This window comes from Trachypithecus francoisi, unplaced genomic scaffold (assembly GCF_009764315.1).
Source record: "Trachypithecus francoisi isolate TF-2019V2 unplaced genomic scaffold, Tfra_2.0 Contig01474, whole genome shotgun sequence".
NCBI classification, from domain to species: domain Eukaryota; kingdom Metazoa; phylum Chordata; class Mammalia; order Primates; family Cercopithecidae; genus Trachypithecus; species Trachypithecus francoisi.
This window is the reverse complement of record NW_022681435.1, coordinates 20,985,791-21,002,500: the sequence shown is the minus strand read 5'-3', so window position 1 is coordinate 21,002,500 and position 16,710 is coordinate 20,985,791. Positions and strand designations below refer to the sequence as shown.

The 16,710-nt window shown below is 36.8% G+C and overlaps 1 protein-coding gene across 2 annotated transcripts in view; it reads right to left on the bottom strand.

Moving 5' to 3' along the window:
• Positions 1–16,710, bottom strand: part of ZNF407 (zinc finger protein 407) — a 467,858-nt gene that overhangs the window by 284,549 nt on the left and 166,599 nt on the right. Inside the window, exon 4 of one of the 2 annotated variants that reach the window (XM_033175949.1) lies at positions 14,848–14,922. The exons of the other annotated variant lie outside the window; for it this stretch is intronic. Coding sequence (XP_033031840.1) covers positions 14,848–14,922 — 75 coding nt within the window. The remainder of the gene's footprint in view (positions 1–14,847; positions 14,923–16,710) is intronic. 2 annotated transcript variants of the gene reach the window in all.

Below are 16,710 nucleotides of genomic sequence, written 5' to 3'. Positions count from 1 at the left end.
CTGTAACTTCTGAAAATTGCATCATTAGAAAAGTTTGACAGTAATAAGCTGAAGACTAAAAACAAGCCTTTTCTTGTTCATTTAAACAAATATATTCAGACTTATCTATTTTTTATACATTCTCTTTCACCAAAAAACATCCTAAAAGGGGAGGAAATTTAACTTTCATAAATGTATTAGGTTGCAATAATTTGCCACCAATTACTAAAATTAAAAGTGCTGAGAAGTTATTAAGCATCATATGCAATTCTACCAAAAGATCTCTCATGAGAAAGCATAGCTTTACCAAAGAACTATGAAATCATAGTTCATTTGTACCAAGAAAGGTGAAGTTATGAAGTTATATTATAAAATATGGAGACACAGACCATTTTTTAATTGCCAAAAATTTGATAACCTAGGTTATCTAGGGCAATTCTCTCTGAAACTTTCACATCCGTGAAATTTAAAGGTTCTCTTAAAATCCAAAATTGTTTGATTCTGTTATTCTGCAATGAGTTACGTAGCATTAGGACAAATTAAATAAAGTAAGCCAATGACATTTGCAAGGCATATGAACAGAGGCCATTAAAAAGCCCAGTAGAATACACCTTCTCTCATAAAAGCTGGTCAAGTAGTATTTCTGAAAAAAAAAAAAAAAATTATGTGACCCCTTTAGAACCTCAGTGATTCTACAAATATAAGATCATTAATAAAGCTACGAATTATGCCACTAAAGAGAAAAAGGAACTCCACAGCCTGTCTTGAGTACCTCATTACTGGGTAACATCAACCTAAGGCACCAAAATGAAGACAATGCAGATGATGGAGTTGGCTGGAAGAATACACACGTGAAGGCGCTGACAGCATGCACACGGCGGCGAGGCAAGGCGGGTCAGCCAGATCTCACAGGCTTCTGCCACTGTTCTCACAAGAAGGGAAAACAGCCTTAAGGCAGAGCTCAGTGACAAACCAAACACCAGAGGCTTCGGAGAAAAACTTCTCCGGACTCAATGTCACACCTGACAGCTGGCAACTTTCTATCAAAATGTCTCCATTTCCTAAGACAGCGCTAATCAACACTTCTTTCTCAGATGGTGGCAGCTTGATGAAGTCCTGGTTAACAGGTGAGGGGCAAGTCAGCTGCCTGAAAGCCTGGCGGTAGCTCTCCCTCCATGAGAGACACCCCATTGGAGAAGGCTTGCTCTCCTCTACAAAGAGCACGCGCTGACTCATGGCCTTCTCCTCTAAGAAGGTCTTTCCTCCCAGGAAAACGCTTCCTGACAACACGGTCAGTTGATGTTCCCTCTTCTGCCAACTGCAAGTTATAGGAAGAAAAATACTTCCTAAAATAAAATGTCCAAATCCAACTCTTCTCATCATAGTAATGAATTGAATAGCTGCTCAAGTTATTTCACCACTGTTATTTCAGATAAAATCTTAAAATAAACACTAATAATTTTCTAACAAATTACATTTTTGCTGAAAGTCACACTTTACATTCATAACATCCAACAAGAAACAAACTTTTCTCCTTTACTGAATGGGGTAGTTTTTGTACTAAAGGACTAAATAAAAATTTCAAAAATCCCTTTTTCTCTGTTTACACATCAAGCATATGGTGTGGATCTTATTTATGCATGTGGGAAATCATGATCATGCCTCAAGCCACAAAGCTACCTTATTTATTCATTTAGTAATAAACACTTATTCATTTAGTAATAAACACTCGTGAATTTAACACCAAACCTGAAAACTAGAAATATTACACTCCAGATATCGATGTATGCCAACCTTGTATTTCTAGCTAACTGATTATATCCAAAATACTTTTTATTATTTATCTTCACCAACTCCAGCAGTTGGATTCTTTTGACAAAACTGTTTTGTTTTGAATCACTTCTTCAGATATTCTAGAAACATACAATGAGTAAAGAAAAATTAATAAAACAATACTGAGATTCACATTGTGGCTTCTCTCACTAGTTAAGAACTCTGTCACAGAGGTCTCTGAACACACCCAGTTCAAAATAATCTACAGAAATTTAAGTTTCATGTCTTAGGAACAGACAATGTTATGGATGTTAAATCTACAAAAGTCAATAGCAAATAAGTAAGAGAAGAGAGGTGCGTATATAAAAGATATTTTCTTTAATCTGACGAAGTGCCTCATAGATTCTGTGAGACGTGGAGAAACTGCTCCACAATTGACATGGTCTTTGTGACCCTCCTCCAGCCTCAACCAGAGCAGCGTGGCCTTTATTGATTTCACACAGTTATGTTCCATGTAAGTTTTAAAGTGGTTTTTTGTTTCAGCTAAGGAAAAAGAGTTAATGCTAAGAAAACCAACAATAAAGAAATTAGTTTGAAAATAAAGAAGAAGAAGATTTTCATATTCTTTTGAACACACTGAAACTTTGAAATATGCTCATATATTGTCATTATTATAAGTATTAATTTTAAAAATAAGCATTGGGGTCATGCCATTAATTAAAATTTCGCCTGATGTTCAATATTTTATTATCATATTAACAATATGATTTTTTCAAAGGCAAAAAGGCATAAGTTTTAGAAGACTTGTTATCCAGAAATAAGTCTGCCACTATCTAGTTGCCAAAAATATATGGCATACCCATATTGCATAATCATAAATAGGAAAAGAGAAAAAGGCATTCTAAACACTGCAATGCACAGCGACAATGAAAGGAGAAATTATTGTTTTAATTAACTTCAAAGAAAATTTGGGTCTAATTTAAAGTAAAACTTTCATCTACATCTTCTGCTGAATCTGCTGTTTCCCATAATCCTTTGCTCTGTGTGATTAGCACGAAAAAACAAACCAAAGATTATTTAGACCTTCACAACTAAAAATGTCTTGAATGTCTTTTTAAAAAATTAGTACCTTTAGAATGACAACATTCCATACTTAAACAGTATGATTGCTTTTGTATTTTAGAACTATAAATTCACATTCGTTTCACCAAAATCTGCCAACCAAGGAGGGGAAACGTTGTCCTCAGCATCACAGATGACATTCATTCTAAGTACAATGAACTTGAGAGTGACTCAGTAAGTGGCAGTGCCATATAAAGTTCCATAAAACTATGCAAGGTGCAATACTACTGGGACTGTGTATCATAAATTAGACAGGCTGAGTAAAAGACCATCATGAAAAAGAAAAATCTCAATGAAGATTTTAGTATCCTAAATCCAGCAGTACTTACTGAGTGTGAATCCCCTTCTTCAACACGCAGACAGGAAAGAGAAGCTGAGACCAGCCCTCAAGAAATTAACCATCTAGTCTGGAGACAGGACAAACGCCTTCTTAAAAGGAAGGCAAAATAGAATGGTGCTAAATCAGCATTCTAAGTGGTAAGATGTGACTATTTGGAATGGAATCTAGGAAAGGCATCACAGAATAAGTGAGAAAAAATCTGAGCCTTGAAAATAAAGTACACGGAGCCATGGCTTTCTGAATGGCAGTGAGTGAAAATACTGACGGTGTCGATAAATTCATGTCAGGTTCACCAAAAGCTGATACATTTCACCAAGGTGTGACTACTTCTCATCTCACTTTGACCAGCCTTCTTCCACGACAGGCTTACCGCCCAATGCTATGTCTAAGAAATCATTATTCACAAAACAACAAAAAACTGGATTAAATTAAATCTCAATGAAAAGGGTTATTTCCCTGAAAAGCAGATCTTTATACTGACATCATATACTAGAAACATTTCTATAAAAAATTAGTTTGACTCATATGAAATTAACAATATTTGACCATTTTTAGCATAGTAAATGTCAAGTTCATATAATTCAACCTGAGGAGGTAGCAATATCTTAAAAATATCAAACAGTGCCTTAATGCTCTCGAAAGGAATAATGGAAATGACAGTCAGACATCTTGCAGAACCTGAGGATGACCACAAGATCAAGATGTCAAATAATGGGATTATCAGTAATCTGCTTGTTTTCTCCTATGAGTACTAAGTGTGAGAAAACACCACAGTGTTAGCAGAGGATTCCTTTGTTCTAAGCTCACAATAGATCAATCATGCAAGTGGCCCTAGGACCAAGAACTGGGGGAAATCCTGTTGTAGAAATAACCTATGTAACTACTTCCTTTGTCCTGTCATAGCACCGTAGCATAATGAAATAAAAATATCTTGTTTCTCATAAAAATGATCAAATTGCTTTGATGCAACTTGACAAAAATTACTTCAGATAGATTCTGTTTCCTGAAAATTCCTCACGAAAAATTTTAATTTGGACTTTTATAAGCAACTACCAAGACATCATAAAGAACTGCTCACAAAAAGTCAGTACTGTATAATGAAACTGTATCAAAGTTAGTAATTAGGCATAATTGAAGACTGCAGTGAACATATAGGCCTTTGTTCTCTTTAATTCTGGCAATGACTGGGAGTTAAAGATAAGAGCTTAAGGCATATTTTAGTCAGAGTCCAGCTGTATAAGCCCCAGTGTTCTAAAAGTAATTTAAGTGAAATAAAAGAAATAATGGCCAAAAATATTCTAGATGCCAACTGAAGAAAAACACCTAAATTCTTAAAAACTTACATGTACCCTCAAACTTAAAGTATAATAAAAATAAAATAAAATAAAAAACCAAAAAAAAAAAAACCCAGCATATATTCTTATACCCCAAATCTGAGTGAACTACTAGACTAAATGGTAGAAGAAAAGAAAAATCCTTTAAAAATTAATTTATCACAGCAGACAACAATGTATTATTACACACAAGGGCAACTGGAAGGTTCATACTACAAAAGGTATAGTTCAATATCTCTACAGAATTTGGTTTTATCTTATTTCTATATGAGGCAAGAGAATGAAATAATTGCCATTTTAGTAAAGATTATAAGGGTACTAACCATATATCTCTGGCCTAATAACTCACTGAACTGGTACTGAATAACATAATTATAATGTATGCAGTATTATTACAGTCTTTTGGTTTCTTTTTGGGGAGATGGAAGGATTAGATAAAGGTATTTCTAATCTAAACACATATTAACATATATATTACTTTTTATTCTCTAATGTTCCATAGGAATGTGATGAAAAAGAAGATCAATTAGAGACAGAGTAAACAAGAAAAGGACTCACAGAAGACAGCAGCCAGGGCGTCAGACTGGGACTTGAAATAAAGACATGATTTGGACTGGCAACCACAAGAGGCGGGATGTTATATGAGTGTATTGGAGAACAGGTAGAACAAAAGGACAGAGAAAAAAAAAACACACAGATACAAAGGTAAGGGAAAGATTTTAACAAAATAAAACAGGATTAAAAGGGTTATTTGCAGGCTAGTAGACAATATGAAATTGAAGAGAAAGAAACTAAATTAGTGACTGGGGAAGAGACCAGGCAGTAAACCAGCAAAAAGGAGGTGGAGTTCCAGGACGAATGCCACAGAAACATTGTGAATCCACCAGCCTAGGCTCCTTCCCTGGGCTCTGCACTCGACGTTGTCAGAGTTACAGTTCCAAGGAGTTCTCAACTTTGCTGGCTTTCTCTTACAGACAGAGGAAAAGACGACTGGCACAGTAACCACGGCCTGTTCAGCTGGATTCCAACTCAGCTCCCAGGTTCATTCTGACATGCCCATATTCTCCTCTCCACTACATCCTCTTCTGTCAATGAAATACCCTCACTGGTGAGCATTTCCTAAAACAACGCACACAACTCTGGGATCTTAGTTCTTTACCTTAGACCGCTCTCCCCAACCTGTGCGCAAGGCCACTCAGCTCAAGGCACAGCGGAACAAAACACACCAAGCTCTCCCACTCCTCCCAGGGAACCTGAAATGTGCTCTCTGGTGGAACTGCTCTAACCACCTTCCAAATACCCTTCGAGAGGGGCTTTCCTAACCACTCATCCTAAAGTAGCACCTCTCCCAGACACTCCCTGGAACAACATCCTCAGTCTTACACCTACGAAAATTATCTTTTGTGTATGTCTTGCCTCTCTATCCTGACCTGTGACATCAACCCCAAGATTAAAGTCCATGAGAACAGAGGCTATGTCATCTTCAAACACTATAGATCGCCTAAGTCTTAGAACCTAGTAGTAAATGTTTATTGAGAGAATAAATAGGTGAACAAATAAGATGCCCCATTATCATTCACCTCCACAAAAACCCTTACGCACGAATAATAGTTCTATTTGTCACATATTATAAATAACTATATGATAATCAATATTTCCTAAAGAATAAAATCATATAATATTCAAGTTTATTAATAAAATAATATTTTATTTATTTTATATATTCATATTTTATATTTACTTTATAAATAAAATAATATCCAGGATACACAGAAACTTCCTAGATTAAAATTAAGGAATGAATCTTAGAAGCAACAAGAAACAAAATCTACTTTCTGTGACATACACTACCAACACTTAAAAACTCACTACCTCTATCATGATAATTTCTACTAAAGTAGTAAACTGTGGTGTTTTTTTTTCCCAAGACAACAAAGATATTCTAAAAGAAACAGTATTTTTTATACAGCTAGAGAGCAAGGACTCTGGTATAAAAGGAAAGGAATCCTCTCCTTTCCTCGGGAGTACTTATTAACTGGGTCTGCTCAGCAAACTTTAGAAGCAAGCGTGTTTTTAAATAAATAATTCTGAGAAGTAAAAAGCACCACTGGAGCACTACACAGAAGTGCACAGCAGTTTCTCGCAACACAGCAAGCACAGTTAAAATAGACCTAATCGCACAGATGCACAATGCTCAATACAAGGCCCCAAAAACCAAATGGCTAAAGATACATGCACTTCCAGAAAAATACTGGTTTTACTCAAACACAATTTCTATTGCAAAACTGCCCTTGAATTACACGAGCTTTGATTTAGGGAAGGTTTTTAAAATATATTGCTGACATAAAATGGGACTTTCTATAAGGAAAAAATAAATAAAACTGGAAATAACAGTAGTAAATAAAATGCATTCCTTTAACGCCATCCTGCTCACTAGAGATGGATCACAATTTTGGCCATGAGCTTCCCAGCAGTAAACATAAAGAGGAAAACTCAATCATATACATGATTTGCTAGTATCAAAGGCTAACGAAGTGTTAGAGAAAAGTACAACTTTCTCTGGAATAAAGACCAGAGAGAAATGATTCCTCTGAGTCTTAAAAGAAAGTTGTATTTCCATGAACAGCCTCCTAAATACTATCTTTACAATAAATATATAACTTTTATAAGGTTACTTCTTAAAACAGTCTTAAATTTAAGTCATTGTCATAACTGTGCTAAATCAGCACAGTCAATTTATGGAAGGAAGAAAACAAAACAAGGCAGTGAAGAAAAGCCGTTCTGTAGCAATGGAAATACCTGAAAGCTAAAACTGAAAGTACATTAAGAAATGAATCGAGGCCGGGTGCGGTGGCTCAAGCCTGTAATCCCAGCACTTTGGGAGGCCGAGGCGGGCGGATCACGAGGTCAGGAGATCGAGACCATCCTGGCTAACACGGTGAAACCCCGTCTCTACTAAAAAAATACAAAAAACTAGCCGGGCGAGGTGGCGGGCGCCTGTAGTCCCAGCTACTCGGGAGGCTGAGGCAGGAGAATGGCGTGAACCCGGGAGGCGGAGCTTGCAGTGAGCTGAGATCCGGCCACTGCACTCCAGCCTGGGCGACAGAACGAGACTCCGTCTCAAAAAAAAAAAAAAAAAAAAAAAAAAAAAAAAAAAAAAAAAGAAATGAATCGAAGAAATAAGTAATCATGACATCAAAGTAAATTAACTGACAAATACATGGAATCCGGATATTTTATGTCGCATCTGACTACGTAACTGATGCAGGAGTACCAGTGACATCGCTTCCTAAGAGCTGAGGAACCCAACAAAGAGAGAAGCTTGAAGAGAGGGCACTCCACCCCGCAGAGGAGCCATAAGTATCTGCTGCAATCCTGAGATTCTGCAGCACAGATACTGACTTTTGTTAACTGTCACCTGCAAAACTTCTAAAGCAGAAGTCATAAAATATTATTGCTAGTAATAACACATTGGTGACGAAGCAACCACAGATCATCTACATTACCCACAGAATTACCCATAGAATTTAGAAATACTTCCCAATCCCAGCAAGATAACTTTGCTGGGATATGAGGGCATATCTCCTATCTCCACATGTGCCTTAGTAAATTGTGTGTTTATTAGCAAACACGGTGTAAGAGAAATTTTCTAAAAATAGACACTTTGGCTTTAGATGAATTGATAAGACTTCTAGCTATCTTCCCATGTAGAACAAATTTACCTAGCAGGACTATCACGCTATTAAATCTTACTTTTACAGCTGGGCATGGTGGCTCACACCTGTAATCCCTGCACTTTGGGCGGCCGAGGCAGGTGGATCACCTGAGGTGAGGAGTTCAAGACTAGCCAGCCAACATGATGAAACCCCGTCTCTACTAAAAATACAAAAAATGAGCCGGGTGTGGTGGTGGGCGCATGTAATCCCAGCTACTCAGTAGCCTAAGGCAGGAGAATCACTTGAACCCAGGAGGCGGAGGTCGCAGTGAGCCAAGATCACACGACTGCATTCCAGCCTAGGCAACAAGAGAGGAACTCTGTCTCCAAAAAACAAAAAAAGTCCTACTTTTTTACAATAAAATCAGGTCCTGTGATCATAGATACTATTTACATTTAACGGTTTACAGGTTAAGAGATGGAAAAAATGAAAAAAGAAAAAGAGTTCCCAGCTCATGCAAAGCAGTATGTCATCAAAATACACCCCTTCCCCACTCAACAAAACAAGCAACCCAGAATGGAAAGAACTGACATGTTTTCCTCCACCTTAGCCTAACAGAATTATTTCTTCTGTAAATATTTTTTAAGGTGGAGAGAAGCCCATAAACACTTTATTTTTCCTAAATTGGCCCTCATGGGAAAAACAAACGAAAAAGAAAAAATATTCCTAACTATGGACAGAAAAGAAGAAATAAGGGAAAGACTAATAAGTAGTGGGTAAAGGGGAGAGCCTGAAGCCTCGACACACAGGTGACTGAAAAGTTTTACAAAAAATACTCCAGAAGGAACCCATGAAGAACATATCAGTCAGAAGACACGATCACAACACATCCATTAGAATAAATCACCCATTTCAACGATAAAATAGTGTTTACCTTATAGAAATTCACTATGGAGTCATAGAGGAAAACTGTTTTCCCTTTAATAAAATAAAATATATGCAACAAGAACAACTTAGAAGTTACTTCTTTAAAGTGGAAAACAGTGACAACTGTGACTTAGGAGATAAATCATATATGATAAACAGAATATCTTCTAATAGGAAAAAATTTAATCTGTTCCCCAATAAGTTCCTCAGGGTTTCCACAAACGCATGGTTTTTCTCATAGAACAGCATCTAAGCTTCTAAACAACTCTGTGAAGCATCACTCACAACGGCACACATCATGTGTGTGCCATGTCAGCATTACGTGTCATGTGTGTGCCACGTATGTCCTGTGTGACATGTGACATATATGTGCCATGTGGGTGACGTGTGTGCCATACGCAAGCCATGTGACGAGTGCATGCCATGTACATGCCTTGTATGCCATGTGGGTGACATGTGGCATGTGCCATGCACATGACATGAGTGAAAAGTGTGTGACATGTGATGTGTGTGCCATGTCATGTGACATGTGTGTGTGTATGGTGTGTGCTGTGTGTCATGAGTGACGTGCAGGCCATGTGTGTGATGTGATGTGTGTGGCATGTGACATGTGTGTGCCATGTATGTGATGTGTGTGGCATATGACGTGACATGTGCCGTGTGTGGCATGTGACATTTGTGCAATGAGTGACGTGACATGTACATGCCATGTGTGACGTGATGTGCATGCAGTGACATGTGTGCCGTGTGACATGTGTGCCGTGTGGCATGTGAGTGACATGTGCACAGCATGTACATGCTGTGTGCACCGTGACATGTGTGTGCCATGTACGTGCCATGTGTGTGACATGTGACGTGTGCCATGTGCATGGTGTGCCGTATGCCATGCCATGTGCGCCATGAGGGTGACGTGCACGCCATGTGGGTGTCCTTTGTGTGCCATGTGAGTGACGTGTGTGCCATGTATGTGCCATGTGTGACATGTGACGTGACATGTGACGTGTGTGCTGTGTGTGCCATATGCATGCCATGTGAGTGACGTGCATGCCATGTGCATGCTGTGTATGCCATGTGGGTGACATGTAAGTGACGTGTGTGCCAGGTGCATGCGCTTTTCCGCGGGTGCTGCTGTTTCAGATATTTTCATGTTTCATAAGAAAAGGTGACGCTCCTGTTTAAGCTTGAAAAATAGAAAGCAATGATGCTTTTATACCACTTCAAATTATAATTATACAAGTTTTTGAGAAAATAGAGAAAAAGGAGCCAAGAGTCTCCAAAAGACGTGCACAATGCCATGTCCTATTATAGTGGCTTCAAAGACATTAGAACAAGCATCAGGGCTCGGGGACATCTCCCCACAATTACATTAGGTGGGGTACAGATTCGACTCATCAGTAAGATCAATGTTGCTGCTAAAAGAAAGACAGCTAACCCCAAATCCCAAATGTATCCTAAAAGGGGAGAGGCCAGCACAAATTTCAGGGCTCAGTAATCTGGAGAACCTCAGAGAAAATCTTAGCCTAAGCAAAAATACTAACAAGCCTCGAGCCAAACCCAGTAGTCCGAACACACCCAACAGCTATGCTAACAACAGTGCACTGAGGGTAGGAAACGTCACAGACGCCAAAAAAAATGGCTGCACTGGAAGAAATATGTAAGGTTCTGATCTGAATATTCACCAGTAAAAACACAAGTACTTTTCCTGGGTTATGAAATTATTTAACGCTTATACTTTATGATACACTCATCTAATTTAAAATTCTTCTTTGGTAGTTTTCTGAGTTTATCAGCCTTCTTGAGACACTGCCAGTGCAGATATGTCCTGACAGCATCTCTGACACCACAAAAGCAACGGCTCAGATGCAAAACTCTACACGAATCATTTCCCTGTCCTCCTATTTACAGTCATTCAAAGCCCAGCTGATTTCCAGCACTGAACGACTAATACCATCCACTTCCATTGTAATTGCACCTGGCTTTCACAGAAGATATACTTAGTATGGCTGTTCCAATTGTGATAATTGTAGATAAGCTCGTTTTCTAGATTACTATTAGTGAATTCAAAGAGTCATAAAGATGCTTTGGCTTACTTATACCACAAAGAGAATTACTCATTTAAAATAGGGAATACTTTCAAATGAACTTGCAAGTTAACTGGAGTTTATTATTTTAGAATGTGATTTGAATGTGGTTATATGTAATTGTTTGAATTTAAGTGTGTAGGATTTCAGAAATACTGTAGGATACTACACTAAAATAATTTAATGCAGATGTAGGAACAAAAAAGTATAATCTTACACAAGCCATCACCTCAGGTGTTCACAGAGTCTCAAAGAAAATATTTGAAATAATTTAGTTTTCTGTTTCTAATGACAGTCATGCTGACAAAATTTATTGGGTCATCAAACTTTATAGTGCAAGCATATGGATTTGTTTTTAATAAATTATAATTTTTGCATATATCAGTCAAAGCACAAGGCCTAAATACTTGCAAACAAAATGCATTATTAATTTAATTGTCACAGCCTATTTAGCTAACTTCTATTACTATTTGCTATAATACGCAATGCATTAGAGTGGAGAATCAAATTCAAAACATTTTTTAAAACGGATTATATTGTCCTGGAGAAATTAAAACACAGCAAGCTTGCAAAAGTATAACCAAGGCTTTAATGCTTTAAATAGGTAAGAAAAATGTTTAACTTAATTTAGAGAATGGTTATGCCCAGACTGATGGTTCAGCAAGCTGATGATGGGTTTGCTTCCTAAAACCACCGGAAGGAAGGCAGGAAGGTGAAATGGAAACAAGGAGACTGGCATTTCTGGCTCTAGATTATACCACTGAAACCTTGATGTGCTCTAGCTACAGGTGTCTACTGGAAAATTATACTACTGCTGGGGCCCTGGCATTCCCATGTGGTATTTCTCTATAACAGGAAGAGTGCCATATAAGCAGACGTCAAAAACAAGAAGTCCTCTCAAGGAATTTTTACAAGGAAAAACAACTCAATGGAAGACGTTTGGTTTAGAAGAGTGTTGCTGCTTCGAGTACTTAAAAGGTCCCGATCCAGATGGTGGGTGTGCTTTCCCATTTGAGATTCATTTCTTGATGTGAGGACAAAAACAGTGTCAGTACCTGAGAAGAGCTTACCATGTGCCAGAGGGGACAAATCCAATCTTTCTCCTGCCTCAGTTTTAATCTCCCTTTATGTATTCAGGACAGAAATAAATATTAAATAAAAGAAAAAAAAAGTATCCTGGAATGTAACAAAAAGGGTAAATGAAAATAAATAAATAAATTTTTGATTCTCAAATTCATAATATATAGGGTGTGTCTAGTATTTTTAGGTGTTTAATACATGAACATATATACATACACACACATATAAGGGGAGATCAATTTTTCCCTGTGAAACAATATGAACAATTCTTCAATTTTTTAAAAACTTCTAAGTAAAAACCAAAATGACATAGTTAAATTAAAAATGTATACTATTTAAAGGTACAGTTGGGAATATTTTCTTTTTACTACTTACACAATCTCGACTGCTTTCATTCAAATTTATTTTGAAATCAGAGTCAGAAAAGTAACAGTTCCATCATTTATTATTTATGAGATATTGAATAAATTATTATTGTATTTTCTAGGATCAGTCCTTAGATCTATACAACTGGAATAATAATGAACTGCTAATAAGGTCAAAGAAGGATTAATTGAGATAATGCATGTGAAAGCAATGAAAACATAGCAGTTACAAATATGTTGTTTCTACATACTTAAACAACACTTATGAAACATAACTTTGACATGTCCCAAATTATTCTTTTAAAAATATAGCATCCTCTTGGCCGGGCGCGGTGGCTCAAGCCTGTAATCCCAGCACTTTGGGAGGCCGAGACAGGCGGATCACGAGGTCAGAAGATCGAGACCATCCTGGCTAACACGGTGAAACCCTGTCTCTACTAAAAAATACAAAAAGAACTCGCCAGGCGAGGTGGCAGCGCCTGTAGTTCCAGCTACTCGGGAGGCTGAGGCAGGAGAATGGCGTAAACCCAGGAGGTGGAGCTTGCAGTGAGCTGAGATCCGGCCACTGCGCTCCAGCCCGGGCGACAGAGCGAGACTCCGTCTCAAAAAAAAAAAAAAAAAAAATATATATATATATATATAGCATCCTTTTAAATTTCAAGAATAATGCATCCCTGACACATTCAATGCACGTATTTTGGCTGCAGTTATTAAATACAATGTTACAAAGAAAGATACGGGAAATCGGCTGGGCATGGTGGCTCAAGCCTGTAATCCCAGCACTTTGCGAGGCGGAGGTAGGCTGATCACGAGGTCAGGATATTGAGACCATCCGGGACAACACGGTGAAACCCCGTCTCTACTAAAAATACAAAAAATTAGCCAGGCATGGTGGCAGGTGCCTGTAGTCCCAGCTACTTGGGAGGCTGAGGCAGGAGAATGGTGTGAACCTGGGAGGTGGAGTTTGCAGTGAGCCAACATGCACCACTGCACTCCAGCCTGGGTGACAGAGCAAGACTCCATCTCAAACCGAAAGAAAGAAAGGAAAGAGAGAAGGAAAGGAAGGAAAGGAAGGAAGAGAGGAAGGAACGAAGGAGGGAGGGAGGGAGGGAGGGAGGGAGGGAAAGAAAGAGAGAGAGAGAGAAAGAGAGAAAGAGGAAATCAAACATATGGGTGCAAAGGAGACATCCCAAGATCCAAAAATTTTGACTCAGTAGCAGTCTGTGCCCATACTACTATACTAAAGAAAACAATACGCCTGACAGAAAGGTCAACTTAAATTCCTATAAACAGAGAAAATACTGCTAAGAGCATTTTATATTTTTAAAAAGACTATTAAACATTTACAAATATGACTGAAAACCTCAGGCTTCAGAGTAACTGAAAAAATTGCACCACTATTGACCTCTGAAAACAGTATTAAAAAAACTAAAATTTCTGAGCGTATCCGTAGAATTTTGGATCCTACCTTGGAGAATCTGAGGGGGGCTGAAAATCTATCCTGACTTTAAGGAAACTGCCAGTGCTCACGCTAGTGTTGAGTGAGCTGCACATTTTGAAGATTTAAAATATCAGAAGTAGCCATGTTCACCTGGTAGCTGACACTGCTATATTTCAGTTCACCTAATATAATTAAGTCTATGTGATGAAGCTAATTATGATACAGTAGCAGGAAAAAAGAAAACCTGGCAGTTGATGACATAGTAATTGTAGTGTTATTTTTCATGACATGGCAACTATAGTATTATTTGGGGAATGACACAAGATGTATTTTGTTTTAATATCAGCAATCTTTAAGTCTACAGTAAGAATTCAAAACTATTATTTTAAAACCTCAAAATAAGAATATATAATTAAACAAAGTTGAGTTTTACATATTTGTTTTAGCACACTCAAATGCATTTTCAGAAGGTAATTCCCTCTAATTTAATTACTCTAATATTTCAAGGTTGTTTCACAAATTCAAAGTCCTCCAAATGCTTTCAACTACTTCTAGACTCAAGTTTTAATTAAAATATGTTAAATTTTTGTGAAACGATGGCATAAAATATGATATTCGACAAAAGAGTACCACAAATAGAAACATGATGAACTGATGTGAAAAAAAATTCTAGAAGTCATGTCATTAAATAAAGCCTAAAATAAAAATCAAATTGTATTTTTATATGAAAAAAAAAACATGAAAATTACCTTTCTTTTGGGGTGCCAACTCCATGCTTGCCTAGTAAATGAGTATTTAAGTGCTTCTTCATCACAAAAGCAACCCTAAAAAATAAATAAAGGTAATTATAAAACTAAATCTTGACTCTCCACAAGAAATCTGTACAAAAAGTACTTGAGAATAATATCTATATGCAAACATAGCATAAAAAGCATATTACAGTGGCACTCTTGCTACACCAAAGCTTGCATACAGATTGAATATATTGTAGGACTTCAAAAGAAGTCTACATCTAAATTGACTGGTTCATTTTCGTCTTGGATACCCTAACAGTGAGCAAAAGAGCACAATGATTGTAGTTCTTCAATCCCTGTCTTCACTTCCAGGTGGTAAGAAGGATGAAGCAATACCTCAGTATAACATGCACAGCCCCGAGGTCATCACACACTTCAATCAGGAAATGAGTTTGAGAAAATGTCATTTTATTAAATATTTAAAGGACCATAAACGAGAAAAAGAATGGCTTTCATGGAGCTTCCTTAAAAACATGGTAATAACTTGAAGGGAGGTTTTTAAAAATAATACAAATATTTACTGTATCTATAGCACAAAAAAATTGTATTGAAGTATCTAGATATCAATAACTAAAACAAACAAAAAGTATTACCTGACATACTATCTTATTTTATACACAAATCAGCTTACTTAATTCCATTTTGTTGACATAAATATGAACTGGACAGGAATCAGCAGTACATGAATGCCATTCTACCCCTGAACACAGTGCAGTATCAATTTAATTACATCATGTGATTATTTAAAACAATTTAGATCAGAAACATTCAGAAGCATCAAAACTAAAATGGCTCTCTGGATAAGCAGAAAGAAAATTTACTGTTGCAACTTTCAGCGTAAAAGGGCTTGCAAACATTTTTGTTAATTATGTATTACAGCTGTCCTTCATAAAGTTAATTACTAATAGCTGAAAGGCAACGGAATCTATTTGCATATGTACATGAAAGACATGACATATGCAAAAATATGATTTTAATTAGCATTCTATGATATGAAGGGCTACAAATCAAATTGGCATGTTATAAGATTCTCAACATTAAACAGTGAATTCATCTGGACATGTTTGCACAAATGAGCAACATAAGACTGTAAAGTACTGTATCCTTGCAGAAAAGACTTGTGACAAAAGCCAAAAGCAAAACGACTTCTAAAAAAATGCTTCTTTTCTTTTGATGTCTAATTTATTTTGTTTAATTTCATATAATATCACAGAATCTCAGGTTTAAGGCCAAATGACCATGACTTCTTTATCCAAATAATGCACTTATATGCACTGAAAATAACAATCATTCTACTTAAATATTAGGTAATAACAACTATGGTCAATACACAGTTTACAACTATAAATAACTGGTACCAATATCAATCACGAAAATGAAATTATCACATATTTAAAAACTGTGATAATATTAAAAGCTGAGCAAAAAAAAAAAGTACAAAAATTCTGTCTTTGTTTCTGCTTGATTTTGACAAAATAACATTTTTCATTCCTTAAAAAAGAACACAGTAATAATAAGTGAATTTAAGTCATAACTTCCCTACTGTCCTCCATTGTCCTATAATTAAAAAAACATAAAGCTAATAGCAAAGAGCAAAGGTTAAAAACCCAAAGCTGCAATGCACAGCTTATTTACATGACCAAGTATAACTGAAGAGGTCTGAACTTAGAATCCACAGTGCAGTTTTTAAGAGAAAACAAAATCATTAATTAAAATACTTAGGTTTTAAGAATTGAAGCAAAAATATTACATGGCACAGGGAAACAAACTAGAGTAAATAGGGAGAAAAAGCTTTTGCCTAATATAATGTCCTAATGT